Genomic DNA, 27,762 nt, shown 5'->3' on the forward strand with positions numbered 1-27,762 from the left:
AAGGGACCATTATGATCGTCTAGTCTGACCTCCTGCACAACGCAGGTCATAGAATCTCACCCACCCACTCCTGTAATAAACCCCTAACCTATGTCTGAGCTATTGAAGTCCTCAAATCATGGTTTAAAGACTTCAAGATGCAGAGAATCCTCCAGCAAGTGACCCATGCCCCACGCTGCAGAGGAAGGCGAAATCCCCCCAGGGTCTCTGCCAATCTGCCCTGGAGGAAAATTCCTTCCTGACCCCAAATATGGCGATCAGCTAAACCCTGAGCATGTGGGCAAGACTCACCAGCCAGCACCCAGGAAAGAATTCTCTGTAGTAACTCAGATCCCATCTAACATCCCATCACAGGCCACTGGGCATATTTACTGCTAATAGTCAAAGATCAATTCATCGCCAAAATTAAGCTATCCCATCATACCATCTCCTCCATAAACTTATCAAGCTCAGTCTTGAAGCCAGATATGTCTTTTGCCACCGCTGCTCCCCTTGGAAGACTGTTCCAGAACTTCACTCCTCTGATGGTTAGAAACCTTCGTCTAATTTCAAGTCTAAACTGCCTGATGACCAGTTTATATTCATTTGTTCTTGTGTCCACATTGGGACTGAGCTTAAATAATTCCTCTCCCTCCCTGGTATTTATCCCTCGGATATATCTATAGAGAGCAATCATATCTCCCCTCAGCTTTTTTTTTTCCTCTCTCTCTCATATTATATATAATATATAAAACACGTGTGTGTGTGTGTGTGTGTGTGTGTGTGTATATGTGTGTGTGTGTGTATGTGTGTGTGTGTATGTGTGTGTGTGTATGTGTGTGTGTGTATGTGTATGTATGTATCCCGGCCCTAAAACATGGTCTAGTCACAAATGTTGTATGGCTTTACTTATACTGATGTAGTTAAAGCAGTACAAACCTCCTAGTGGGGATGCAGTTATACCAGTAAAAAGGTACCTAGGCTAGGTCTACACTACAGGGAGGGGGGGGGTCGACCTAAGATATGCAACTTCAGCTATGTGAATAGCGTAGCTGAAGTTGCATATTTTAGGTTGACTTACCTGGCTGTGAGGACGGCGGCGAGTCGACCGCTGCCGCACCGCCGTCGACTCCGCTTCCGCCTCTTGCCGCGGTGGATTTCCGGAGTCGACGGCAGAGCGATCAGGGATCGATTTGATCGCATCTTCACTAGATGGGATAAGTTGATCCCCAATAGATCGATTGCTACCCGCCAATCCGGCGGGTAGCAAAGACGTGCCCCTAGATGGGTAGAGCTTATTCCTGAATAGGAAGTGGAATAAATTTACAGGGGTAAGACACCTTTATACCATGTTAGGTGTTACTGGTATAACTATATAGGGGGAAAAAATGCATATCCCTAGCTGATGAAATTATACCAGTACAAAACCTGTGTATAAACCAGGCCTAATTTAGCAAAGTTAGGCATAAGCTTCAGCCTGGTCTACACTGCAGAGTTAGGTTGATGCAAGGCAGCTTATGTCGCCCTAACTCTGTAAGCGTCTACACTAAAATGTCCGCTCCCACCGATGTAACTCGCCCACTACGCCAACTAACTAACTCCACCTCCACGAGAGGCGTAGAGCTTAAGTTGATGTAGTTAGGTTGATGCAGGGTGTTGCTTACATCAACTGGGGCTGCCTTTCAGTAGCCATCCCACAATGCCCCCCCACTCACAATACAATCGATACCAGTGCTCCTGGTGAGGACGTGCACTGCTGACACAAGGAGCATAGGGTGGACATGCAAAAGTGATTTAATTTTGTAGCGTAGACTTGCCCGCAGTCCTGCTGATGTCAGTGGGACTAAGCACATGCTTAAAGTTAAACATGCACTTAAATGCTTAGATGGACACAGAATGGGGCCCTGGTCCAGGAGTAGGGCTCCTACATGCTATGGTAGTACAAATAATGAAGCGTAATAAGCACAATGTTACATGTTTTACGTGGTCAGCAATGCCCCAGCGCAGGGGCCTGCAGCATCATGGCAACGTCTAATGTTGTAACGCTCGGATTGTCGCCCTAGCTGGAGGAGGCTGACTGCAAAGGAGAAATCTCCTGTTTACACCCAAACACATTGGCGATCACTCACGAATGACACACGGAAAACGGACATGATGGTTAAATGGGGGTTAGGGCAATTATTGAATGCTGCAAGGGTCACTGGAGCACGTCAGTGGTTCTTCAAAATAAAACAAACAGAAAAAAGATCTTGACACATGACTCAGTGTCCGGAGAATCACAAACAAAGGTTTAGAGGGCTGATGGTTTTTTTAATTCAATTGTGCTAACTAAAAATCAAACCAGGGGGGTTGGGCCTTTGGCTGCAGTAATGCACGTGTAAATAATTCCCTCCTGTCTTGATCTGAAGGAAGACTGAGGTGGGTTGTATTTTGCTGTGAAATGCTATCATAATATTAGCTCCTGCCTTGCTGCCTAGGGTAGGTTTAAATAAAGGGTGCACATACATAGCTATTAACGAGAGTTGAAGGGGGGAGGATGAAATGGAGACGCTAACTAGCTGTACTGATATTCACCTCGGAAGGAGGCAGCTCTTGTCCCCTGAGATTTTCAACAAAGCTGTTTCTCACCGACTAATGACAACCCCAAGAGTTTAAGAGTCAGGCCATCCAAAATAAATAAATAAATAAATAAAAATATCAAGAGATTATTTGCCTTCTGAGTTACTAACCTTTAGGAACTCTTGTTCCCAAGCTTATCCCTCCAATCTTCAGGGCTAGAAACTCACATTTTTGAATGAAAGCCGAGACTAACATAATCCCCTGACTCCAGGAGCTGGGGCTTGGAAAACACTAAATATTGTGAGAGCTTGTGACAAAATCATGAGATTTGGCAACACTGAATCCCCCTCCCTGACTAAACCTTGACATTTGTCCACTAGTAAAAAAATAATGGCTTAGATATTTACTGTTTTCCCTTTTGGTTCATTTAGCTCAAGATACTAGAAGGAAGTTCCTTGGAGTTTTCAACGTTCTTCACTGAAGAGGAAAGTTAAAAGTCCTTAAAAATGAAAAATTGATTCTAGACTCAGAGGTCCACAGGAAAAGAAAGGGAGATTTTAGAGAGATGCTTTTTTAGGTGGGAAGACGTGCATCTGGTTAATATTATTTATTAATTGTGTTGCAGTAACACCTTGAGGCCTCAATCAGGAATCTCTCTCACACGCACAAACAAAGTCCCTACCTAAAAAACCTTACAATCACAGGCCCCAGTCCTGTGCACACTGGGCCCCAAACGAGGAACGGAACAGGGCCCCTTAATCCAATGAGCATTAGTTACTATTAAGAAAGGCTGCTGGTTATATCGAGGGCAATTCTTGATGACCAGACGCTCACCTACAATGGTGAGGGAGGCTGGATAAGCGCTCTCAGAGGGTGGAATCCTGGCTCTGTTGAATCAGTGACAAAACTCCCTTTCACTTCAATCAGCGGGGCCAGGATTCACCCATAGGGCTCCATAGGTCTGGATCCTGCACTCTGCCCAAGCACGGCTGAGCGGTGGAGAGTAGCCAGCTCTTTTTTTGGAGAGTGAGGTCCTTAGAGCTGCCTGGGGCTGGGGCGTGGGAGAGAGTTGTACATGGGAGGGGCTCTCACCTCGGGACTTCATGCCGATGAACCGATTCTCCACAATGTCAATGCGCCCCACACCGTGCTTGCCTCTGTGGAGAGAAAGGAGAGGAGAGGTGGGACAGGTGTCTCGTGTTGCCAGGGGACGAACAAGCCACTGGGAGGCAGTTGAACTGCTCGGTGAAAGCAGCTTATGGGATGGCAACCAGCCAGCGTCAGCCCTTTCTGGCACTCTGCACTAGGAAGGCTCAGTCCGACTCCATTGAGGCCACTGGGATGCACTGGCTTTCTGGGAAGTTCTGGCGTGGCTTTTCTGCTGTGGCCATCACTGTGATACCGGAGCCCCTCCGATCCGGCCCCAAAGAGAGCTACTGGCCTAGCGGATGGGAGGAAGCAGAAGATGCGATAGATCATGATTTTAGCATGGCTTTTGACACAGTCCCACATGAGATTCTCATAAGCAAAGCAGGGAAACGTGGTCTAGGTGAAATTACTATAAGGTGGATGCCCAACTGGTTGAAAGACCACACTCCAAGAGGAGTTATCAATAGTTCGCTGTCAAACTGTCCAGCAGGGGTCAGTCCTGGGTCCGGTACTATTCAATATTTTCATTGAGGACTTGGATAACGGAGTGGAGAATGTGTTTAGAATATTTGCGGATGACACCAAGATAGGAAGGCTTGGCAAAGACAATCTGGAGGCTTTCCAGATTAACCCCTGAGAGGGCTTGAAACAAAACAGCCCCCTCACCCATAGCCTCGCCCTTCCCACTGCTTCCTCAGGGGTTTCTCACCTGAAAGCTCAACCGCCCTCAGCCACCATATGCCATTAAGCCCGACATGCCCACAGTTCAGGTCAGCACCTGGACTGCAGTCAGCAGCCTGTACCCGGGCTGCCTCCCCCAGCCCAGGACTTGGGCAGACCCAGCATGGAGACAGGAGGCAGCACAGACTGTTAGTCAGCCTGGGAGCTGGAGAGCCCAAGAGAACCACCAGGCTCTTGTCTGCCAGCAGCTTCAGTAAAGAATCCCCTTTATAATCATTACCGCCCTGTTTCTGTTTCAAGACAGGGAAATTACGACACCCATTTTTAAATCCGTGGGATGGTCCCAATTTCTGCAGCCTCCCTCCAGGACCTGAGAGCATGGCTCGGGGGCAGGTACAGAGCCTTGGATTTAGCTTGGACTTTGCTGCACAGCAACCCACATCAGGACGCTGTGCACCACCAGACAGTGTCATGATGGGCAGGCGGCTCAGGGGAGGGCCAGGCCCAGCAGTGCCAGCCCGAAGCGGAGGGGAGGAAAGTGGGTGATGGCATTTCTCTCCCCTCCCTGCCCCACAGAGAGGGATGAGAGCGGAGCCCAGCGCCACCACAGACACACGCTGGCCCAGATCCTCAGAAGTGTTTAGGTACTTTGGAGTTAGGCACCTAAATACCTTTGAGGTTCCAGGCCAGTACTTCTGGTTGTGGAGCGTATGTGCTGAAGCCATCAAACAGGCTCTGTCAGCAGTCACGCTGCTTCACAGCAGGCTGGGGATAGCTGGAATATGATCCATTATCAGGAGTCCTCCCCCCACCACGCCACCAAAAAAAATATCCCTTTGCGGCTTGGACAGAGAAGGGAATGTGGAAGCCCCTTCCCCACCCCCGAAAGCCAAGCCTCGTTGCCAATGCAAATCTTCCTTTCATCTCCTCGCTTACCCCTTGGGCCAGGAGATCTCCCAGTAAACGTGGCCCAGCAGGCCACGAGACAAATACACGGGCGAGAGAAGGGGCGAGGGGGAGCCGCTGCAGCTGCATTCGCCCTTGGTGAAGTCATTTTAAAACCACTTAATTAACATTTAAAAAGAGAACTACATGGAAAAGTTCATTCGCATTCAACTGCAGGGGGATAAAGGCAGGGGCACAAAGGAGGAGCGGGACGGGGGAGTCTGCGTGGCACTTGGCAAAGGGACGGATGAATGGTTCCCCTGGGGACTGCCTACTTCTGAGCCAAAGACGGGACCACAGCCCTTTGAGAAGCGGTGGAACACAGAGCCATGTGGAAGGTACCAGAGGGAAGGGGTAGAAGGACATTTTCTATGAAAGCATCGTGCCCAGCTGAAAGGCTCTTAGTCTGAACCACAGCTTGGATTCCTGGCCCTGGGGCTGCGTTGGAGACGACTCTCGGCTCACACCCGCAGGGGTCAGTCAGAGGCAGCTTTACTGGCGTCGGTGGAATAAGTGAGGAGAGCATCAGAGCCGGATGGGACGCCACAGTCACCGGGCCACTCAGTTTAGAAATGGCTCTGGAGGCCCGGTTAAGGTGGAACGCGGTCCTGGTCTCCAGGGCCAGAAGACTGGGTCTGTGTCTCGGGGACTTGGTGGCAGTGGAGGGAATCCACCCCCACAGTTATCTGTCAGAGCAGAAAACCCTAAGCACCCACTTCCCGACAAAGGGAGGGAGACAAAAAAAAAAAAAAAAAAAAGAGAGACAGGGAAAGCATCCAAGTGACCAAATCTTCTGTTTCTAGTAGCCCTGTAAAAGCAGAATCATCCCTCGCAGTGAGAGAGGGAGGACCGCTTTTTCAGATAGGTCCTTTCCCTTCAGCCATCCCTGTCCTCCAAGCCCCAGCCCTCCAGCCCCAGCCAAGTGAGGGTGGGAGGGGAGAGAGAGCAATGGAGGGAGGGGGGCTGGAGAGAGTGGGGGCGGGGCCTCAGGGGGGGACAGGCCAGGTGGCGGGGCAAGGATGTTTGGGTTTGTGCAAATAGAAAGTTGGCAACCCTAAAGGGAGCATGGTCTAGTGGTTATAGAACATGACCAGCAATTCTAGCCCCAGCTCTGCTCCTGACTCCTGGTTACACAGGGAACCAGTGGCCCAGCTGAGCCCAGAATCCTCTCTCCCATGGTAATGCTCAGTTCCCTTGGTGTGTGTTTTGACTGGGAAGAACTGGCTTTCTAGTAATTGTGTCAGCACAATTGCTCTCTCTCCCCTCCCACCCTCACTTGGCTGGGGCTGGAGGTTGGGGTGCGGGAGGGGTGCAGGCTCCAGGTGGAGGTGCGGGCTCTGGGGTGGGGCCAGAAATGAGGGCTTCAGGGTGTGAGAAGGGGACCCGGGCCTGGGTGCAGGAGGGCGTGCGGGGTGCAGGCTCCGGGAGGGGGCTCGGGGCTGGAATAGGTGGCTGAAGTGTGTGTGTGGGGGGGTGAGGGCTCTGGGGTGGGGCCAGAAATGAGGGCTTCAGGGTGCAGGAGGGGGCTCCTAGCTGGGACAGAGGGTTGGGGTGCAGGAAGGAGTTAGGGTGCAGGCTCTGGCCGGGCGGTGCTTACCTCAGGTGGCTCTTGTTGGCAGCGCAGTGGGGTTAAGGCAGGCTCTGTGCCTGCCCTGGCTCCACGCTGCTTCCAGAAGTGGCCACATGTCCGGCCCCTAGGCAGAGGCGTGGCCAGTCGGCTCTGCACAGTGCACACTGCCCGTGCCTGCAGGCACCACCCCCACTGCTCCCACTGGCCACTGTTCCCGGCCAATGGGAGCTGTGGAGCCGATGCTGGGGCAGCACGCGGAGCTTCCCTGATTGCCCCTGGGCCTAGGGGCCGCAGGGACATGCCGGCTGCTTCTGAGAGCTGCGCGGAGCCAGGACAGGCAAGGAGCCTGCCTTAGTCCTGCTGCGCTGCCGACCAAAAACCGGACGCCTGGTAATCCTAGCTCTCTTCCTGGTGAACTTATGTAAACTCTGCTCTTTGTGTAAACAGTCAGAACCTAGAATAGCCCACAACTGGCCCAAAAACGTGGGCACCGTCTGTTATTTGTTGGATCGCTCTACTATGTAACCCATTATCAATCTTTGGTAAATCTTGCAGGAGGACAAATGCTGCTTTAGATGCCTTGCCCAGATCCGAGCCTATGAGGTGGGTGGGTGTCCTTGCACAGCCCTCCGAGCGTGTGCACTCACGTCAACAGGGACTCTTCTCCGAAGATGAGAGTGCATGAGCGTCCGACACTTACGCAATTTCATTCAGGTAAACAAACAGCTCCAGGGAGGACTGGCGAGTTGCCCCATCTTTGGTGTTTGTGACCTTCACCGGGACACCTGCAGAACAAGAGATAGATGCAGAGAGGGGATTGGGGTGGGTGGGAGAGGGAGCTGAATCAGCGTTTTAACGTCAAGAACACCTCTTCACATCACCCAGAGTACGTTAAATAGATGTGACAGATATGAACTCTAAATAACTTCTTAAAAAGGCATGTCCAAGCCGCCGCGCTCAGGGGGGAAAGCCCTCAGGAGAAAAGAGAAATAAATAAAAAAAGGCCATAAAATGCCCCCCCCCCTTCTGTCCTCTCTCTTTTTTTTAGGGCCGTGAAATTGCAACCAGGCCCTTAACTAATTGAATTTCACGCTCCGCTATTGTCTTATGCCACGGCACCTTCTGTCCCACCAGCCGCTGAGGCAGGGCCTGACAAATGACCCAACAGCCAAAGAAAGGGGTTTGTGTGTGTGGATGTGTGTGGGTTGGGGGGGGAAGTGATGGAGGTGTGGGTGTGTACACACACACACACACACACACACACACACACACCCTCTGTAGCGTCTGTTCTGCAGACAAACACAACACATGCTTCCAGTGATCCGCCTGACAGGAGTGAATGGGAGCCCATCTCAGGCCAGTCACTGGCAGGCCGCGGTGAGGGCCGAGGGCTCCATGAATTAATTACACTTTTTTTTAGGCACTGGGTGGGACGGGGGGGGCGGCTCTGAATAGAAAGAGGCATTTTCTTTAGCAGTGTGAAATGAGCAATAAATGTATTAGGAAGCTGACAAGGGGGCTGCGGGGCCCACAAAGAAAAGCTGTTGAGAGTTGGAGGCTAATCTCCCCTCCATCTGCCCTTCTCATTACCATTTAGCGCACTATCAGTTGCCAATCAGGCCTCAATGGCTCCCTTTCTAGTCTTTATTATGAAGGCGCCCGCGAGAGCCACTGTCCAGTGAAGGGCCCTGTCAGCTTTCCCCATTCTAAACCCCCTATTTTCCAGGGGTTTATAAACTCGGTTGTAAATTGCTATTAAATGTAAGTCTCGGCAATAATGAACCTTAAGCCTCTTCTCACTGAGCCCTCCCCCCCCCACCCTTCCCTTGCCCCCCTCCCTTTCTATTATCGTCTTGCGCCGGGGTATTGGATGCACTCCACCCGACGGAAAGCCGCCAATTGTCAGGCCCGTTGTTGGAGAAAGCTGCTTAGCCTTTAAAATAGTTAATAATTAGATTAAAACTTCAAATAAATTAACTAGCGGCTGAATGGGGAGCTGGCGGGGGGGCTGCAAGGGAGGGATTCTTAATGCTTGGGGAGGATCATTAAAATGGAGCAGGACTCTTCGGCCTGTCTGCAGGGGGGCTGCACGCAGACACAGTGGCCCGAGAAGGATCCCCCACCATCTCCTAAGAGCCTGAGACGACGGGAACGTGAGACGTTTTTCCCCCCCGAGTTGCGTGCTCTGCTGGCCTCATTCTGTGATAAGACTTTGCACCTTCCCTAGCTACCTGTGTTGGAGGCTCTCTGAGCAAGGGCTGTGACAAACCTTGCCCACATCTTCTCATCCCACTTTCAAATCACAGAGGGAAGTCACTAGCCTACAATCTACATGGTGAGGCGGTGGTAGGAGCAGAAAGAGAACCCAGGCGTCCTGATTCTCAGGCCCCTGGGCAATACCACTTTCCTATAGGTCAGAGCCCACTTGCTTCTCTCTCCACACACAACTGCCTTGTATAAGACGCCACGCCCCTGTGCTCATGCATCACTCTGTGGCCTCAGGAACGCATCAGCCTATGGAAATTGGGGCCCCCAGCATGCACCCATGGTCTTTGGCAGCAGAGCACACTCCGCTCGTGTTTCTGTCTGGAGTGACTCCATGGGAGTTTGAGGAGAGACCTCCCAGGGCACATTCTGCCCTCGACTCCCAGGCCAGATCCCAATGGGAGTTGGGTGGACGTTGCTGAGGAGAGAGCTGAGCTCGAGGTACCTGCAGGTTTTCCTCCTCTTGCTTCAAACCAGGCTCAGTGTCTCTGTGCTGCATGTGTCAGAACGGACGGACGTCTCAGCTGGGCAGAGGCAGCTCATTTCCCGGGGCAGAGGAGCACGTATGCACACCCACGTCTTGCATGGTTCAGCACCCACCCACATGGGGACATGTCGCTGACCTCACACCTACATACTGCCCTGGCACATAGTGGAGCAGGCAGGCCCATCTCTGCACTCAGGCAGCTGCTTACATGCTGGTATGAGGCACTCCAGCAAGTAAGTGGCTGTTAGTATTGAGAGCTGCACCAAGCCAAGTAAGATGGAAGTCAGGAGAGGTATCCTCTGACCAAAAGCAATCAGGGTGAGACCACTGGCCCGTCTCACTACCCAGAAAGGAGCATGTGCAGAGATGGGGGGGGGAAGTTTGGATTCAGCTCCATAGCCAGGCCTGGAAACTTATGCCCCCCTCTAGCTAAAACCAGCCTGGATCCAAATTCTCCTACACCTCCTTCAAAATATCCCACATCTAATGAAAGACAAAAGGCCAAAATCCTGGTCTTGTTGAAGTCCATGGCTAACCCCCCACCCCCACCCCAAGGACTTTTGTGGGGGAAGGGGGGGACCACACTCCGACCCCAAAAGAGGTAATCTGGAAAATAAAACTAGGAACCCAAAGCACTTACCCTTCCGGAATTCAATCTCTAGGATGTCTGGAGTATCTGGAGAGGTGGCAGGATCTTTGGTCTTGGTGTAGAGGTTGGGAGGTGCCTGATTCTGAAGGGAAGAGAGGAAGGTTGAGAGCTACTGCCAGCTATAAAGGCAGGGCTACCCGCTCCCGGACGACACATTGTGTATGTACTGTGCCCCTGAAACCCACGGCTTATACTCAGGGTTTAACTTCACCCAGACTTCGCAGACACCCCTGACTTCCTCCCTGTCAGTCCTCTCTCCATCTCTACAATCTCACTCATCCCGTGCGTAACTCACACCCACTCTGGGTGGCACTAGCACGCTGTCCCACTTTAGCGTGACTGAGCGACAGAGAGGCTGAGGAACCTTCAACAGGTGTGGCTCACAGAGTTGGGTCCCTTAGCTCAGGCAGGAGAGGCTTAATGCTTTAAGATCCAGAGGTTCCAGGTTTGATCCCTGCGGCAGATGACCCACTCAGGGTTTCACTTCTCTCTCTCTCTGTGTGTGTTCTAGGCTCGCCTCTTATCCAACTCTGGGCAGCTATGCCTTCATAGCCGTCTTTCAGCGCCTGTTAAAATGATGACCTCTCGCTGGCTCCACAACACATTCCTCCTCCCTGGCTTATCAAGCTACAGCCATCCAGGCCTTTGGTGGCTACAAAGAAGATGAGAGAGAAGGCCCATGCAGCTTGGATGGAACATCTGGATCCCCCCTGCCCAGGGCTCTTCACTTCAGTTCCCTCCTGGGGCTTATTTGTACGTAAGTCCAGGGGCGCTCACCAACACCATCTCAAAAGTAGACGCGTGGGTTAGCATGGGCAGCAAATCCTGCCTAACCCAGAGTTTTGATGTCATCACAAAGGAGAGCGCTGGAGCTTACTAGGGGTCTGGGAACAAAGGGCTAGAGAAATCAGACAATTTTTCCCCTCAACTTGATCTCATCTTTTTCTTTGACGCCCCCACAGCTGGAGATGGAATAGCTGTGGAGGAACAAGTCAGGCAGGAAAAAGTGGGACTTTGGCAGAGAGCGAGCGGCAGAGCGCACACTTCCAGAGAGCGACGCAGACGCGGAGAATTGGGGTTTATGCTGCACTGACCGAAAAAACTAATGACTAGCCCTGACCCCAGCAGGTGCTCCTGCCGCATGTGCTTTTTTACAGTGTCCCCGAGGTTAATATGCCCAGAGGGAAAATAGAGGAACAAAGCAAAAACCCATTTCAAAACACATCAACCTTTATGTATATTTTTTCCAGATTTATAGTAAAGAGGCATCTTCTCTCTTTTAAAGCTGGCCCAGAGGAAATGACTCACAATTAGTTTATGGCTCAGAACTCGGGTGACTCCAATGAATTGCCACATTTGGAAGCACGTACCAGAAAAGGTGTCCGGGGGGGGGAGAGAGAGAGAGACACTCTCCCCTCCTGGAATGTGAATGTAGCTGCCTCTTTTCAGCTTGGCAATTTTGTGCCTCCCTCCTGCACTCCTCACCCCACCCCCCCATCTCCCGCATGTACATAACTGGATGCAATGGCCCTGAAATGCTTTCAGACCATTTGCAAACTCACGTGCCTAGCGGCAGACACCCCACTAAAAACTGGCCCTCATTTTTCGAGGCGCTGAGCACCCACAGCTCCTATTGACTTCAAATTCTGAGAACTCAGCAGCTCCCATTATCAACTCAGGCGACTGATTTAGGTTCCTAAATATGGCTTTAGATGCCTACATTTAGGCACCCTCCTTTGAAAATGTTGGTCTCGAATCCTTCTATGCCAAGGCTTGTCACAACTTCCTAATGCTGCTTTTCCTGTTACAACCAAGGGGAGGTTTTCCTATTTCAGAGACAGCTCTTGGGGTCTTCTGACTTGTACTGCCCACCCTAGACAGCTCTTCTAATGTTTGCATCTCGAGGTAGCTGGGCTCATCTTGTGTCTGAAGTTACAGGCCGCATGGAGAATCATTCCATTGACACTCCCCCTCCCGGACTTTTTTTTTTTTTTGGCTAATGAAGTGCCGTTTGGTGGCATCCTCCACTTGTCAGAATGGACACATTCTCTCAAAGCAGCCAGCTATTTGAATGAGATCCCCTTGCATGGGAGAAACAGCAATAACTTCCTCCTAACATTTCTTTTGTTGTTTTAAATGTGACTTAGGCACGGAAGTTGCATTCAAACTGTTAACTGTCCGGGTTGCAGTTGGGTACATATCAACCCTCAGAGCTCTCTTACCACCATCCCTCGGAGAATCTCAACACGGTTTACAAATGTTAAAACTAATTAAACCCCTGTGGGGTTGGGGAGTATTATTATTTTACAAATGGGGTAACTGAGGCACAGAGAGGCAAGTGATTTGCCAAAGGGCACGTGACAAATCAGAGGCAAAGACAGGAACAAAACCAGAATATCCTAATTCCCTGCCCAGTGCTTTAACCCCCAGATCATCCAGCCAGCCAGACTCAGAGCACCACTTCAAGGGGAATTGAGGATGTTCAGTGCATTGCAGGATCAGATCCTTAAAGGCTGTTTTATGCTTTGATCTGGAGATGGGGAGGATCAGGGGGATCTGGCTTTTTAAAAAATAAACTTTTCTCCCTTTTTACTTGATTCTCACTGTGGGGAAAAGTGGGGTTGGGAGTTTAAATAAATAAATAAATAAGGGAGGAGTTGGAAAAACCCCCTAACAAATCCAAATCTTTTGGGGTGGGGGAGGGAAATGAAACATTTCCATGTGAAATGAAAATGTGTTTGGTTTTGAGTTTATTCCATCTAAAGTTTTTTTTGGGGAAAAATGAACTTTTTTTTGACACAAATTTCCATTTAATTCTAACTCCCTTCCCTTAAAAAACAAAACAAAAACAAAAAAACCCACACCCAGAAGTGATGGCCACCAGTCCCAGTTTATTTTCACACCATTCTCCCTTCACTTCAGTTCCCTGCATGTCTTTTTCCTGCACCTCTCTCTCTAACCCCCCAAGACAAAGCAGAAATGTCAGAGCAACACAGGCAAGTTCTGTCCCCGTCCGTCTCTCTCCCTCTCGAGTTCTGTCAGAAGCTGACACAAAGGTTACATCATGAAACTCAACCCTTGCCACATTCGTGCCAATCGAGAGGACAACATTCTGCCTGGAGATTCAACACACGTTTCATCAATTCAGTACGTGCTGCTGGAAGTCTGTTCAGATGGCATATAGAGCCCCCCAAAAGAGCCACGTTAAGGGGATTAGGCTCAAACACGCTCATCTCACATGTGTCAGTTGGTCTATGCAGCCGCGTTTTCTCCTGCATTACAATCTTGGCTTCATTACCCCTACCGCACTGCACAATCAATTTGCACTGGTGCTACCCCCTATGGCCACTGGTATCAGGGGCAAAGGAGTGCAGGATTCCCCCAACACAGCATGGTATAAGTACGCTGGTACATTTGCCTGTGTAGACAAGCCCTCCGTGAGGAGGCCTCTACACGGTTCCCACCTCCATCCCACAGACCTGTCTCAAGGGACAGCCAACAAGCCACCAGCTGACTTTGTTTGGCGTATCCCAGAGTGCCAGTCACAAACATGACTCATCCCTGCAAGGGGCCAAATCCAACACCCAACTAACGGCTCTGCCTCAAGCCCTACGTGATCCATTATCCCAGAGGACAGACCCGACTAAACGGGACTCTGAGGAGTGCAGAGCCAAAGAGCAAAGGGTGACTGCACCAGGAGGCGCACAGGGTCTAGTGTAAGCTGGTGCATTCTGGGAAAGAAGAAAATTGCCATCTTTACAGTGACTTGCCCAGGTCTATGGGAAACCCCTGTGCTGAGGGGCACAGAGTATTTTGAACTGCCGCAAACAGAGGGCGTTCAATACATCACAACATTTGGGCCTTCTAGTTTAACTATTGTGGGGCAAATTCTCTTCTGGTGTAAACGGGTGTAACTCCATCCTCTTCAAAGGAGTTGTGCCCAGTTACACCACCAGCAAACTACAGGCACACAGAAGCCAGATGCTCCGCTGGTTTAAAACTGGCATCGATCCACCCAAGTCAGTGGCACTTTGCTGATCTACACTAGTTGAAGATTTGGTACATGTATTATACACACCCATACTAACAATCCTCAGAGAGAACAGACATTGCGTTCTCTTTAAAAGAAGACAAAGAGCATCGTGATTATTTTTAAATATATATTTTTTTTTTAACCAAAAACTGTCTAGGATTTTCATGCCTCTTTCTTTAAACAAGATATATGCACACTCACCCCCCTGAACACCCACACAGATTACACGGGCTGCAGATTTCAATTTTACATCGTCTGGCCTTTTCTAGCCCTGATCATACTTATTAACTAGACCAACCCGTTTGAGATGATGAAAAACTTTGAGTTCAAAAGGAAAGACAGGAGAGGGAGGGAGAAGAAAAGTATTAAAATCTCTTTACTAAACATTGGAAGTCAAAGTCAGATAGTTTCCAATTTTCTAAGCCAACTATGAAAACCCCTATTAAATAAAATAACTAAATAGAAATAAAAGTGACATTTGGCTTGCATTCCATCATTACCGTGCGCGGTTGCCTTCTTTTTATTCTCTCTCCTAAAAGCACAGTTCAAATGACAAATAGTTTGTTGCAGTGTATCAATGCCTTCTATTTATCCATCCCTGCAGGGGGGCTAGTCCTGCAATGTCATCTTTAAAGGGAAGGAGGGGGGGGAGAGAGGGAGAGAGAGAGAGAAAGGAAGAGTGTGTGTATGAAGGGGGGGGGGAAGAGAAGAAAGAAGCAAGAAAAAGGGGGAAAGAAGAGAAGAAATTGGAAGCAAATGGTCCATGAACTAACCCATGATGTAGAGCTATCGATGCCGCAAATGGTTTATTCATCCGGCTGATATTGTTGTGCCCGGGCCTGAATGAACTCTTTCAGAGTGCCATATGAAGTTAAAGCAAGTAAATTTCTATCTTTCTCCGCATTAGCTGCCTCATTGCCCTTCAATCGGGCCTCACAGAGGCAGAAAATAGCTCAACCATCTGCTTTCAAATCCCTCCGTTTGGCAGGTCTGAGAGGTTTGGGGGAAGGGGGGGCTCCCAGGGGTTTGGCACCCCTCTTTTCTTCTAAGGCCTTCTCCACAGCCATTAGATCTTTGCCCTAGGCCCCAGGTTTTCTTCCTGGGCTCGGGAAGCAGGCTGGGGCGGAGGGGGAGGCCAGAGAAGTCACTACCCCTTTAGAAAGGGGGAAGAGACTGTGTTAAAGTTTAATCCCTTGCAAGTGTCTCCCTGTGAATTCCATTGCTGGAAATGGCTGGCGCCTAAGAGGTTAAAAGGGGATCCGGGAAAGGGTTACGGTAGAAAGGCAAGTGCCTTTATTCCCTGCCTGGGCTAGACTAGAAAACAGAGTTTTCTCATCTGGCTTTGGTCACAAGGGACACGAGTGGGGTGGCCTCAGGCTGGTCCCGTGTGGACAGCTGGGCTCAGGATGGTCTCAGCCTCCAGTCTGGAGTGGCCCAGTGCTGGAACGGAAGGGGATGGAGGTACAGCGACAGTCACAAAGGCCCAGGCCTGGCGAGCTGCAGGCCAGGCAGGAGATGCACTGGCAGATCTGGGAGGGAAGGGCCCAGAGGCTGGAATAGCAAGATTTGCTACAGGCCAGGATTGGGAGTGCACTGGCAAAGCTGCGGGGTGGGCGGGGGGAAGCTTGCCGATAGCTGGCCCACACACCCTCAGTGGCCAGGGGTTTCAGTCCTTTGCTCTCTTTGACTAAAGGCATAAAAAGTCTTCATACCAACCCGGACCACTCCTAAGGGAGAGGGAGGGCCCACAAAGGAACTGGGGCCAACTCACCCTAGGGACCAAATCAGTGGTGAGTGCTGGGCCGAGAGCCCCAGGGAGCGAGGCCCTGAGAACAGGTACAACCCAGGCAGTCGCCAGACAAGCTTCCCCATAGTGCCTCAGAGCCCGACCTGGACAGACCTCATCTGGGGCAAGAGGGGACGTCAGTCCCTTGGCCCATTCAGGCCCAGGTCCGAGGCTGCTACCGCAGATGCCCACTGGATGCCCTCTGAGGCAGTGGTTTATGCGATGCGCACACCGGTCTGCTAGAAGCTAGCCCTGCAAGCTCATTTCACACAGGCCCCTGAACAGATGCATCCCATGGGAATAATCACAACTGGCCTGGGCTAGATGGATGCCCTAGTGGTGACAGGCTCCAGATTGAAGTAGCTGTCAGCCCCGTGAGCCCACACAGCCGTCACCATCTCTGTGTCCCAAACTGGAGATTCCCTCTTCCCCGGGGCTATCCCCTGTGACCGCCACTGCCTCGTGAGCGGACGCCCCAGCCTGGCCACAGGCTACGCGGCCCATCAGTGCGCCACGGGCGCGAGGAAGATTCCTTTGCATCTCTCCCTCCTCATCCTTCCCGCCCCGCTGCTTGTCTAATTGGTGCTGATGGATAGTTTAAGTAGTTCTAAGTGTGGCAAGGCCGGTGGAGCATGAACTGGAAACACGGCGGCCAGCAGGCAGCAAGCACTGCAAGCCCTATTAGAACAGTCAGAGCAGGAACCATGCTTACCTGAGTGACAGGCTCTGCACCGGAACAAGGACAGCGAGGGGAGGGCAGTCAGCTCACCCCAGGGCACAGGGCCTCGGGGATGAGAGTCAGTTAACATAGGGACCAGTGGCTGGAAAGTGGGGTGAGGGGATTTCCCCACCCGAGAGGGGTAGGAGGTTGGGATTGGCTCTTTAGAGGGGAAGCTGGCGTTCTGTGCAGAAGTCACAAGGAGGCGGAGATCTGCATCCCTTTCCGACTGGGGAAGCCACAATTCGTGGGGGTTTAGGAACCACCTGGCCAAGCACTTACAGGGCCATGGCCCATAAACATCAGGGAAACACATACCCAGACCTGCACATCCACCTTGTGTCTGGAGGCCCCCCCATACCCTGGGAACTCCCCAGGGGCTAATGCCTCACAGGACCAAGCCCCTCGACTGGCAGAAGAATCTGCAGTCCAGGCGGTGCAGGGAATGTTCTCCCCGCCATTCCCCCACGGCAGCCAGCCTGTCCCCAGCTGGCTCCAGTGCAGAGCCCAGCCTTGAGGTCCATGTAGCAATAAGGGAGGGGATTGCTCCCAGGGAGAGAGGAGACTGGGATCCAGGCTTCTCTGGATGGAAGAGCCACATGAGGACTTTCCATCCTGAATGGGAGTTTCCTCCTGAAGATAGTCCTGCAGCCTCCAACCGCCCAGGACTCCACATCAGGAGCTAGGCTCCAGCCACTGCCCTGCTCTATTCCCCCATAAAGCAGTACTGGTTTGCAGATCTCCTCCCCACACAGCCCTCACTCTACGCTGCCGGGGGCTCATTGCACAAGCTGTGCCTAACAGTTCAGCACCTGGCCACTTTCCCCCCCCTCACCCCCTGGCATACAAAGCCAGGTTCACAAACAGCAACAGCCCAGGAGAGCCCCTTTTCTGCCTCTGCAGGGCACTCCCAGCCAAGGCTCTCTCTGGACAGCATCTGAGCAGCAGCTCCCCGAGGCGATCTGAACCCCGGAGAAGGTACCCACGCAACATCCCCACACAAAGAGATTTTCTATTCCCGCTACAGAGCTCCCGCTCCCTGCCGGAGGGATCAACAGAGACAAGCAAGCAAGAGGCATGCCTGGGCTACGGAGCTGGGCCACGGTGGAGGGGACGTGGCTCCTGAGTGGCACATGGGCAGGGGAATGACCAAAACCGCTCCATCCGTCTGAGCTTGCACCCACCACCCCCACCTCCCATCTCTAGCACCAGATGGGGCCAGGAGCGGCACTCTGGAAGCTGGGGCGCATTCAGCAGCCAGCCCCACTCCCTCTTCCCTCAGTCAAGTGCCTCATCTGGCTAATTGCTTCTTCATTGTTTCCCAATGACATTTTCTCCTTCAGTGTCACCCTGAAACGGCTCCTTCCTCTATTCATCCCAGCAGCAATTAATGTAGCAGGAGGGGGAAGGCGGGGGTGGGGGAGGAGAATGGCAGGGCTTGGCCTCCCCGCCACACACGGCCTGCCGTGAAATTTCAAATTAGGCTGCAAATACATCACACGCCCTCGGCCCTAGTCACTGCCATGTAAGACGAGAGACGTAAAGGAGATGATCAATTACCTTGGGGTTCTCCAGGATCCCGGCCTCGTAGCTTCAGAAGGGAGAAAGAGAGAGAAAGAAATTAACAGCATCTATAGATAGGGCCAAGATCTGCCCATGCAAACCCAGCAAAGACAGGAAGATCTCACAGAGCAGAACCAGGCCCATAGGGTTTAGCATAAGAACTGCCAGACTGGATCAGACTGGGTCCATCTAGTCCAGTATCCTGCCTCCAGAAGTGTGTCCCTAGCCTGTTTGCCAGAAGCTGGGAATGGGAGACAGGGGATGGATCACTTGATGATCACCTGTTGTGTTCATTCCCTCTGAAGCACCTGGCATTGGCCACTGTTGGAAGACAGGATACTGGGCTAGATGGACCTTTGGTCTGATCCAGCATGGCCGTTCTTATGTGGCCAGTACCAGTTGCTTTGGGGGAAGATGCAAGAAACCCCGCAGTGGGTAGTTATGGAGTAACCTGTCTCCCAAGCAAAGTTTCTTACTATGTCCTCATGACCCTCCCCAGCTGGGACTGGTTGAGAGCGAGACATGCTCATTCAGTGGGACTGCAAGGAGAATGTCAGGGGGAGGAGGTCACAATCTTACATCAGGGGAGACTCGCAAGGACCAGCTCTATAGAGAGCTGCTCAGAGACAAGCGATGGGCACCAGCAGAACCTAGGAGCAGTGAGGAGTCTCTCTCCCTCCTATTACTAATCCTTATGCACACAAACAGGGATGTTGAGGGTGTGTGTGTGTGTGTGTGTGTGTGTGTGTGTGTGTGTGTGTGTGTGTGTGAGAGAGAGAGAGAGAGAGAGAGAGAGAGAGAAATTATGCACATGGAGGAAAGTACATGTCAAGAGGATTCTTCATCAGTGGGCTCTTACCACTGATGTCACTCCAGGTGTGGAAGACAAGAAAGTACCGGACGTTGTCTACTTGGGAAATGGGGCATTGGGAGAGATGCTGAGCTCCACAGAGAAGGGGCTGAAGCTTTCTCAGACCAGCTTTGGGTCAGAACCCAGCACACCAGGGGAGGACAGCCCTTGTCTGTTACCTAAGATGCTGAGCCCGGCTCTCCATTGCCCTGCTTTGAAATGACTGCTCAAGGCGCAGGACTGAGAATCAGGCCAGTGTGCTGATCACACCTCACCCTTGGGAAGCTCCTTCATCCGCCCAGGCTCACCTGATGTGCATGAGGTTTTCGTCCATGCTCCAGGGGCTCTTGGGAGTGACCGGAACCGGGATGCCATGTTTCTGTGGGAGAGAAGGCAAAACGGGCTCAGAACTCCAGCGGGTGAGAACGGCAGATGGGCTCTTTACTGCCCAGGGCACAGGTCTGAAAACCCTGCGCATCATCCAGTGCTGCTGTTACCACCAAGACACGGGCAAGTTAATGGGGGTCCTGGCAGCAGTGTCAATTAAAGATCCCCTGGAGTTTTTCCTAAGAGACTCGGGCACAACCCCACTGGCAGGGCCGATCGCCATCTCTCGCCAAAGCTGGTTCCAGGAGAGCCAAGCTCCTGCCCCGCTGGAAAGGCAGCACGAAGTGAGCACAAGCATCGCATTCCTGGGGCCACATTCAGAGCCGGGGTGGCAAGGACACTTAGGGGAATAGAGCCGAGGGAGTCTGAGTGTGTGTCACTCGGACGCCGAGGGACTGGCAGATCTTACAAAGCCGTGTTCTTCGTACTACTGATACCGCGCCATATCCATGCACGGCACTGCACGGGGCAGAGAGACGGATTCCTTGCCCAGAAGCACCCACAACCCAGGACGTGAGCAGAGACTGCTGGTTAATGGCTAGCATGCAGGCTTTGCAGCACCATTCAGCCCGAAGGCAACGTCTTTTACCCGCAGAAGGAAGCCAAACGAATGGAGAGGTCATAGAGCAAAGGGGGACATCCCTACTTTGTTCTACATCAATGAGGCTGCTCGTCCCCTCCAAAATGGCTCGCTCGCCCAGGCGCACGCAGGCAGAAAGCCCCAGCTCCCCTCCCATTGGTAAGGATTGGCAGGACTCGCACCCAGGTCAGCAGAACTACCAATGCGGCCGCTTGGCGGCAACCGTGACCTGGCTGCTCCCCACGGTCTGCAGCAGACACACTCTGTAGGAAGTCCCGCCTGAGAGATTCTATTGGCAGCCACCTTGGAGGCTCCCGATTGTCCCCTGCCCCCATATATACCCTTTGGGTGCACCAGGAAGCGTCCAGGCCACGACGGGGATCCCCAGTGAGCGTGCTTCCCTGCTCCTGAACTCCCAGCATCCTTCAGCTCTCACTTGGATTCTGACGCTCGCTCTGGACCTGGATCCCCTGACACCAGTCCTGACCTCTGGCAGGACTCCGAGCGGGAGTGAGGGACCGTCCGCCGAATTGCCGCCGAATAGCTGGACCTGCCGCCCCTCTCCGGAGTGGCCGCCCCAAGCACCTGCTTGGCAAACTGGTACCTGGAGCCGGCCCTGCCTCTGGCACGGACCTTGGCTCGCTTGAGCCCTGCTCCCCCCCACAGGGCCCTGACGCTTTTCACTTGCCCTTCCCACGCGTGCTCCCCCCTTCAAACCCCTACCCACGCCCCACCTCCATCCAACCCCTCCGCTCTCAGGGTCAGTCTGCACTGCAGCCCGGCTAGGCACGCCCACGCTAACCTGAACCCAGCCAGCCCGGCTAAGAACAGCAGTGACGATGTGGTGACACGGACCCTGGCACAGGCTAACAACGCACGTCCGGACCCAGGGTCCTGGGCAGGGCCGGCTTCAGGCCAATTCCCCCGATTCCCCGGAATTGGGCCCTGCGCCTTAGGCTCACCCAGTGGTGGTCTGCTCCGTTGGCATTTCGGCAGCCAGCAGGGAGTCCACTCCGGGGTCTTCTGTGGCATTTCAGTGGCGGGGGGGGTCCTTCAGTGCCACAGAAGATGTGAAGCGGACCCCCCGCCGCCGAAGTGCCACCAAAGACCCAGACCACCGCCGGGTATTGGAATCGGGCCCCGCAGGTCCTAAAGCCAGCCCTCCTGGGCGGCTCATACAGTCTGCACCGCTGTGCTTCCACTGCTCGTTTGAGTGGTGCTAGCTAGATTCAAGACAGCATGGGTCTCACCCTCACCCCAGCCCACCCGCACGGCCTGCCGCAGTCCCATCCCCACTCACCCACCACTGCCTGTCCATCTGCCCGTCTGCCCCCGCCAACCCCTGCTCCCTCTTGCTCTGCCTGTACTGGAGATTGCAAAACCCGGGGGGCTGCGCTCAGAGCTCTCCCACTCTTCGGATAGCCCCGGCCAGGCCCCAGGCCACTCCTGGAACGGACTGTGCTGGAGGGTAGGGCCGGAGGGCTTGCACTTCCCCTATCCAGGGGCTGGCTCAAACCCCTGCCCAGACTAAGGCCGCAGTTTGCCACACTGCAGCCACGGCCCTTGCAGGGACCCAGTTAACAGGTGTGACTTGTCCTGGACCACGCCGGCCGCTTAATCATGGGGGCAGCTCAGCAGCACCACGTCAGCGGACTCCAAAGCTGGAATGATCACAGCTCAGAGACCGAAAGGCAGTGGAGGGAGGAAAGGACCCTGCATCTCAACAGGCCCCTCTGTGGCCCCAGCATCAGGGCACCGACAAGAGGAACAGGTGTCAATCAGCAGCACACCACCCACTTCACCAGGAGCTACACTGATCTGCATCTACTGAGGGCCTGGTCCGGCATCCCCCGCATGGAGCTGCACGCCTGGCCCCGGCACCTCTCGACGCTGCTGGGGAAGTATCCCTGCTGAGCCTAGGACAGAGTTCAGCAGCAGTTAACAGAGCACCGAGAGATCAATGAGGGAATGGCCACAGCTGTATTGCAGCACCAGACAGACACCCGTCTCCACACAGACACGTCACCACAAACTCTGCAGAGCTCGCACACTTACACACACCCCAGCGTCATGCGTGTTTCCCTGGCACAAAGGCATACATGGCTGCATGGATATGCGGTGCCCCCAACAGTCATGCACCCAGCCAGATTCAGCTGCCCACCCCTAGCTCAGTGGTTTGAGGATTGGTCTGCTAAACCCAGGGTTGTGAGTTCAATCCTTGAGGGGGCCATTTAGGGATCGGGGGCAAAAAAGTCTGTCAGGGACAGTACTTGGCCCTGCTGTGAAGGCAGGGGACTGGACTGGATGACCTTTCAAGGTCCCTTCCAGTTCTAGGAGATAGGTATATCTCCATATTAACAAAGACACAAACACCCAGCTCCCCCATAAGGTCAGCAGCTCACTCAATTATCTGATGACAATTCACTTGAGGAGACTGCTCTGAACGCCAGGTGAATGGGCAGCGCCGGGAACTAGCAGGGGAGGCCACGGAGATGCAGTTGCAATGCAACAAACAAGAGGCAGAACTCTGATTACAGAGGAGCCCCATGGGCTGCTGGAGCCAGGACTGGGTCAACACTTATCATCCCAGGCTTCATGGGTTTAGAATACAGCCCAAAATCAATCCCCGTGCTCTGGGCCGAACACAGGCGGTGGGGCTCAGCATGGAGCTAGGAGAAATTCCACTTCCAAACGCTCGCTGTGAGTGACGCTCGGTGTTTAGGCTCTTTGGCTTGGTTTGGAAAGTCAGATAAGAAGAAAGAAGGTTGCGGTTGGAATTTTCAGACAAGCTCGGCACACTCAGCTGGGGGATGACCGGCAAAGACGTCCAGCACGTTGGGTTCCGAGCTCTTGGGAAAACGGGGCCACACAGGTTACAGTGGGAGCTGAGAAGTCCAAACTCGTCCGTCAGATGGCCCACTGTTTGACTGCATTACTGGGCCCGGCCTGACTCCCATGGTACTCAAGGGGACTTTTGCTTCGGAGTTCACTGGGAGCAGAATCTAGTGTGCATATGCAGTGTTGGATTCTCCCTCCCAGGATCCCATTTCTCTGGGAGTTGCCACTTGCATTTTAAAGCCGATACAGAATTTAAATGAACCCAAACGAACTCCCCCTTTCTTCTTCTTCTGAGAGTGCCCCTCCGCCAGTAGAAAGCAACAGTAGGAAAATGCTGCTTCAGTCGCAGCCCTGCTAACGGAAACCACCTCCCAGTCCTCGGATCAACCCCAACTCTCCCTCCCCAAGTGGGAATGTAATACATTCAAGGGGAGGGGAGATCATGAGTGCAGAGTTACGCAGGTTTGTCTACACTTGAAAGTGAATTTGGATCAAGTTGGGTGCAAATTTAACGCTCAGTAGCTATTCCTGAATAACTCCACGCATGGACACTCTTATTCTAGAATACACATGGAGTTGTTCTGGAGTATCTGTGTGTAGATAACTCACAGAGACCGCTTCCCACCATCAGGCTCCAGAGAAGGGAGCGACCCAGTCTGCCCTCTTGCTGGGAACGAGCATACCCATGGACCCGAAAGATCCCCCAGTGCAAGAGGCAAACACGTCTCCTGGCTGCACGGCTCAGCGGAGAAGGGCCCAATCCAACACTCGGGAACAAACTCCCCCAGGTAGAAAGGCCCGTTGCGAACCTCCTACTCCTAGTGCCAGGTACACCCTGACCCGCCTTCTTTAACACACACAGCAGCTTGCACATGGAAAAAACCAACCCAAACCCCTGCCAAACCTCACACACTGCACTGCACGCCCAGCTCCTGCCGAGGGCGAGAAAGCACACCAATCACGTGACAGCTGCTGCTCACGTTGTTTACTACACACCTGGAAGGTGTTTGGATGCAATGGGGATGAGTAAAACCTTCTCTTATAAAGCCCCCGAAAACCCAGAACACCCCAGAGGAAAACAAAACGCAAACAGACCCTTGTTCCACCAGTGACCAACAAAGCAATAGCTCCCCCAGCAGCCAGGGCGTATCGTCGTGGGCCGACCCCAGCACCAATGCCTTCCCTTCGTGTCCCCGTGCTGTGCAAAACCGCTGCCAAATATGAATGACTTCGCCGCTGCCAGGTGTTTGAGAAACCCCGAAGCGTCTATCCCGGGGCTTTAATGGATGAAGGAGGAGCCAGTTAGTTCCTCATCGGGGGCTGTATCTGCTCCTGGGGAACCCTAGACCAGTGACAGGTGGGTAGAAGCCTGGAGCTGGACAGCCACATGACATTGGAGAATACCAGAAAGGGACAGCAAACTTCAGACAGACTGAGAAACCGCCCCCCCACCCCCCCACCATCCAGAGTCCAGGATCAAATTCAAACACCAAGGAAACAGCACAAAATAGGACAAAACTCTACATGTGTGTGTCTGTTTATAACCATGCCTAGGCATGCACAGGCAGGCTATCCCAGATCAGGATCTCCAAGCAGACTCTGCCCAGCAAACCCCCCGCCCCGCCCCAAAAAAACCTTCTCCCCCACCCTCAGAGCAGGGTCCATGAAGCACGTCCAAGCTCTAGCCTGACAGAGGGGACCCTGCTCACACTCCAGCAGCCCCCACTGCCTGCTGATCACTCCATTAGCTTTCAAGAGCTTGTTAGTCAATTAACGCTCCTCTTTGTTTATTCTGAATGGGCCATAATCACCAGCACAGGGTGGCCCTGAGGTAATGCGCTCTGCTAACAGCTCCCTTCCTCCAGCCCACCCCCCTTGAGCCTGTGCGCAGAAGAGCACGAATGCTTGCACACTTGTTTCACAACTGTGCTCACATGCACGCCCCTGCCTCCCATCATTGGCCAGCGTCACATCCTTTTCCTTCAGACCCTGAGTTTTCACAGGTTAACGGGACTTGAACGGAAAAATTAATTGGGTTTCCAATTAGAGTTTAAAAAACAAGCATTCCGACCGGAAATCCAGACCGGTTTCTAGTTCCCTGGTTTTATGTGTTTTTTACAAAACCGTAATAAAGATTGTCGCTTCAAAGTTGCATTTGCCTTGGACTGCTCAGCCTGGCATGCTAGAGCCAGGATCGATTCAGGAGTCCGATTCTGATCTCACACCAGTTTTAGGCACCACTGACCTCAACCAAGTTACTCTGGATTTAGACCCAAGCCTGCAGACAGACACTTATGCACCTGCTCAAAGTGCACGAATAGTCCCACGAGGCTAAAACTGGACCGTATGAGATTGTAACAGAGAGGCGAGGGAGGCTCTCCAGGCCAGATGCTCAGCTGGTGTAGGTCAGTCTAGCTCTGTGGATGGCAAGGATTTATACTAGCAGAAGACTGAGCCCTGCATATTTTTAAAATATCCTTTTTCGGGTTACACAGCCATAGATCATTGGCAGAGAAATGATGTAATAGACCTTTCACCATTTATGCCCGTTCGGTATTGTGAGCCTGCAGGCATTCAAAAAATCCTGAGATTTTTAAAAATACTAAGGTGCGGGTGACTTTCATTTGCCTTCTGATTTTTGAGCCTTTCCTCCACAGCCAGGAGTGCTAGAAACAGGATTTTAAAAATGGAAGCTGAGATTTTCACATCACATGACTCCAGGAGCTAAGGCTTGAAGACACCCCCCAAATAACCCAATAACTCAATAAAGTCAGGAGAGTTGGCGCTGCTGCCCTTTGTTTACTTTTGGCATTTCACTCAGCTTGGGCATTGAAAGGGAGCTCTGAGTGAACGTTATCCAAGTACATTATTTGATGAAAGCCATCATTAGTCATCATGGATACTGTTCTCATATTGGACCAACTTCACTGAAACTAGACTGATCTGTTTTACTTGTGTTTATTGTCAGTTTCACTTACTTTTTCTATGGCACCAGCCTAATGTTCCTGGATTTGGATTTCCAGCAATGTAAGGCAACATTCAAGACAGATTTAAAAAAAACCTAATGCCCGACACCCGTGTTCAGTGAAATTTAAGACAGAAGTGCCGCTATTTCTATTTGCGTTAGATTTCCTAAAGCACCCACTTGATCACCTACTTGCAGAACTAAACTAAGTGGGCAGCATCAGATTACAAACATAAAACTAATTCAAGGGCCGGATCCGGCCAACACCCCTATGATGTCAATGCTCACGTGAGTAAAGCTACATACGTGAGCCAGGCCCTGATCCCGCAATTCTTTACCCAGGTGCTTCACTTTACTCACATGAGCAGTAAAATTAGCAAAGGCAACGTGGGCCCAATTTTCATCTCGTTGAGACCCCACCGGAACCCAGGTGAGTAAGACTAAATATGTGCAGGATTGGGCCCTGCAGGAAGAAGAGAACAGCTGATTTCTTCAGATCATGGATCATGAAAGAGAATAGAAAACTCCTTTTGTTAGAGAGAGGCCAGGAGCGCAAGTGTCTCTGAAAAGCTGTGTTTGCCACCCTGTCCTTTTAAACAGGGCTCCCAAACTGTGGTGGTGAGGTTTTGTTTTGGGGTTTTGCTTTTTTAAAGAGACACATACTATTTTCCATATAATACAAACACAGCTCTCTTCCGAACTCTGCTATTTGACAATTTGTTTGGCAACATATGGGAAGCTCTTGTAAACTGCCTTCTTAATAATGAAACAACAGATGGCAAACACAATCCTCAACACGCAGCACTCGGGGGTTTAATGGGATGCTGAGGCCTCGGTCTCTGCTGTTAACGCTCCATGCAGCGCATCCCCTGCAACTCAGCACCTTGGCTTCACAGATATTATCCAGCCAGCCTAGACGGCAGCTATTTAAAAACTGAAGCAATTTTCTGGTTTATGCACAGAGCTGCTTTTTTCCTTTTGATTGATTGAGCCCAGTTGTCAAGCATTTCCATGAAGTCGCTAAAAAAGAAAGGTACCCTGGTGGGCACTTAAAGAACCTGATGGAAAACTTCTAATATGTTTTATTGCAACTTGTACTTCAAAAAGGAAGGGACGACAAAAGGGAAAATGTATTTGCTTTGTCTATTACGCAAGGCATTGAGCTGGGACCAGTTTCCTTGGCAAATGGATTACAATTAACATGCAGGTAATTACAAGCCATGAAACCACCACACACTCACACACCCCCTTGCATCCAGGAACGACAGCAGAAATCTCACACAGAGCCAGTCTTAATTCCCGGTGCTCAACTAAATCCAGAGCACCTTTGAACTGGAGAAGAAGGAGGAATCAAGACGGTAATAATAATGAACAGAACAGCAGCCAGCTCTTTCCTGGTGCTTTTCAACAGTCGACTGCCAAGTGCTTTACAAAAGGAGGGCAGTGTCATTGTCCACATTTTACAGATGGGGAAACTGAGGCACAGCGGTGCAGTGACTTGCCCAGGGTCACCCAGCAGGCCAGTGGCAGAGCCGGTAACAGAACCCAGATTTTCCCCAAGCCCCAGTCCTGTGCTCTGTCCACTAGGCCACACTGCATCATGAGGATTAAAGGGAGACTAAGGGTGGGTGTGTGCTTTAAGGTGCAGGATGGGGACTCAGAAGACAGAATCCATTTCTCTGCCACAGAGCCCTGGGTGGCCTTGAGCAGTTAATTCAGAGTGAAATCCTAAAGTCAATGGCAAAACTCCCATTGGGC

General features: G+C 52.1%; 1 protein-coding gene across 1 annotated transcript in view; it reads right to left on the bottom strand.

Annotated features, from left to right (window-relative positions):
• Positions 1-27,762, bottom strand: part of ASS1 (argininosuccinate synthase 1) — an 82,375-nt gene that overhangs the window by 28,030 nt on the left and 26,583 nt on the right. The window contains exons 8-12 of the mRNA XM_054007834.1: positions 19,543-19,613; positions 18,382-18,412; positions 10,276-10,366; positions 7,584-7,668; positions 3,631-3,695 (exon numbers count right to left, since the gene is read on the bottom strand). Of these exons, the coding sequence (XP_053863809.1) occupies positions 3,631-3,695; positions 7,584-7,668; positions 10,276-10,366; positions 18,382-18,412; positions 19,543-19,613 (343 nt within the window). The remainder of the gene's footprint in view (positions 1-3,630; positions 3,696-7,583; positions 7,669-10,275; positions 10,367-18,381; positions 18,413-19,542; positions 19,614-27,762) is intronic.

The sequence above is a fragment of the Malaclemys terrapin genome, chromosome 17 (genome assembly GCF_027887155.1).
Source record: "Malaclemys terrapin pileata isolate rMalTer1 chromosome 17, rMalTer1.hap1, whole genome shotgun sequence".
In the NCBI taxonomy this organism is placed as follows: Eukaryota; Metazoa; Chordata; order Testudines; family Emydidae; genus Malaclemys; species Malaclemys terrapin.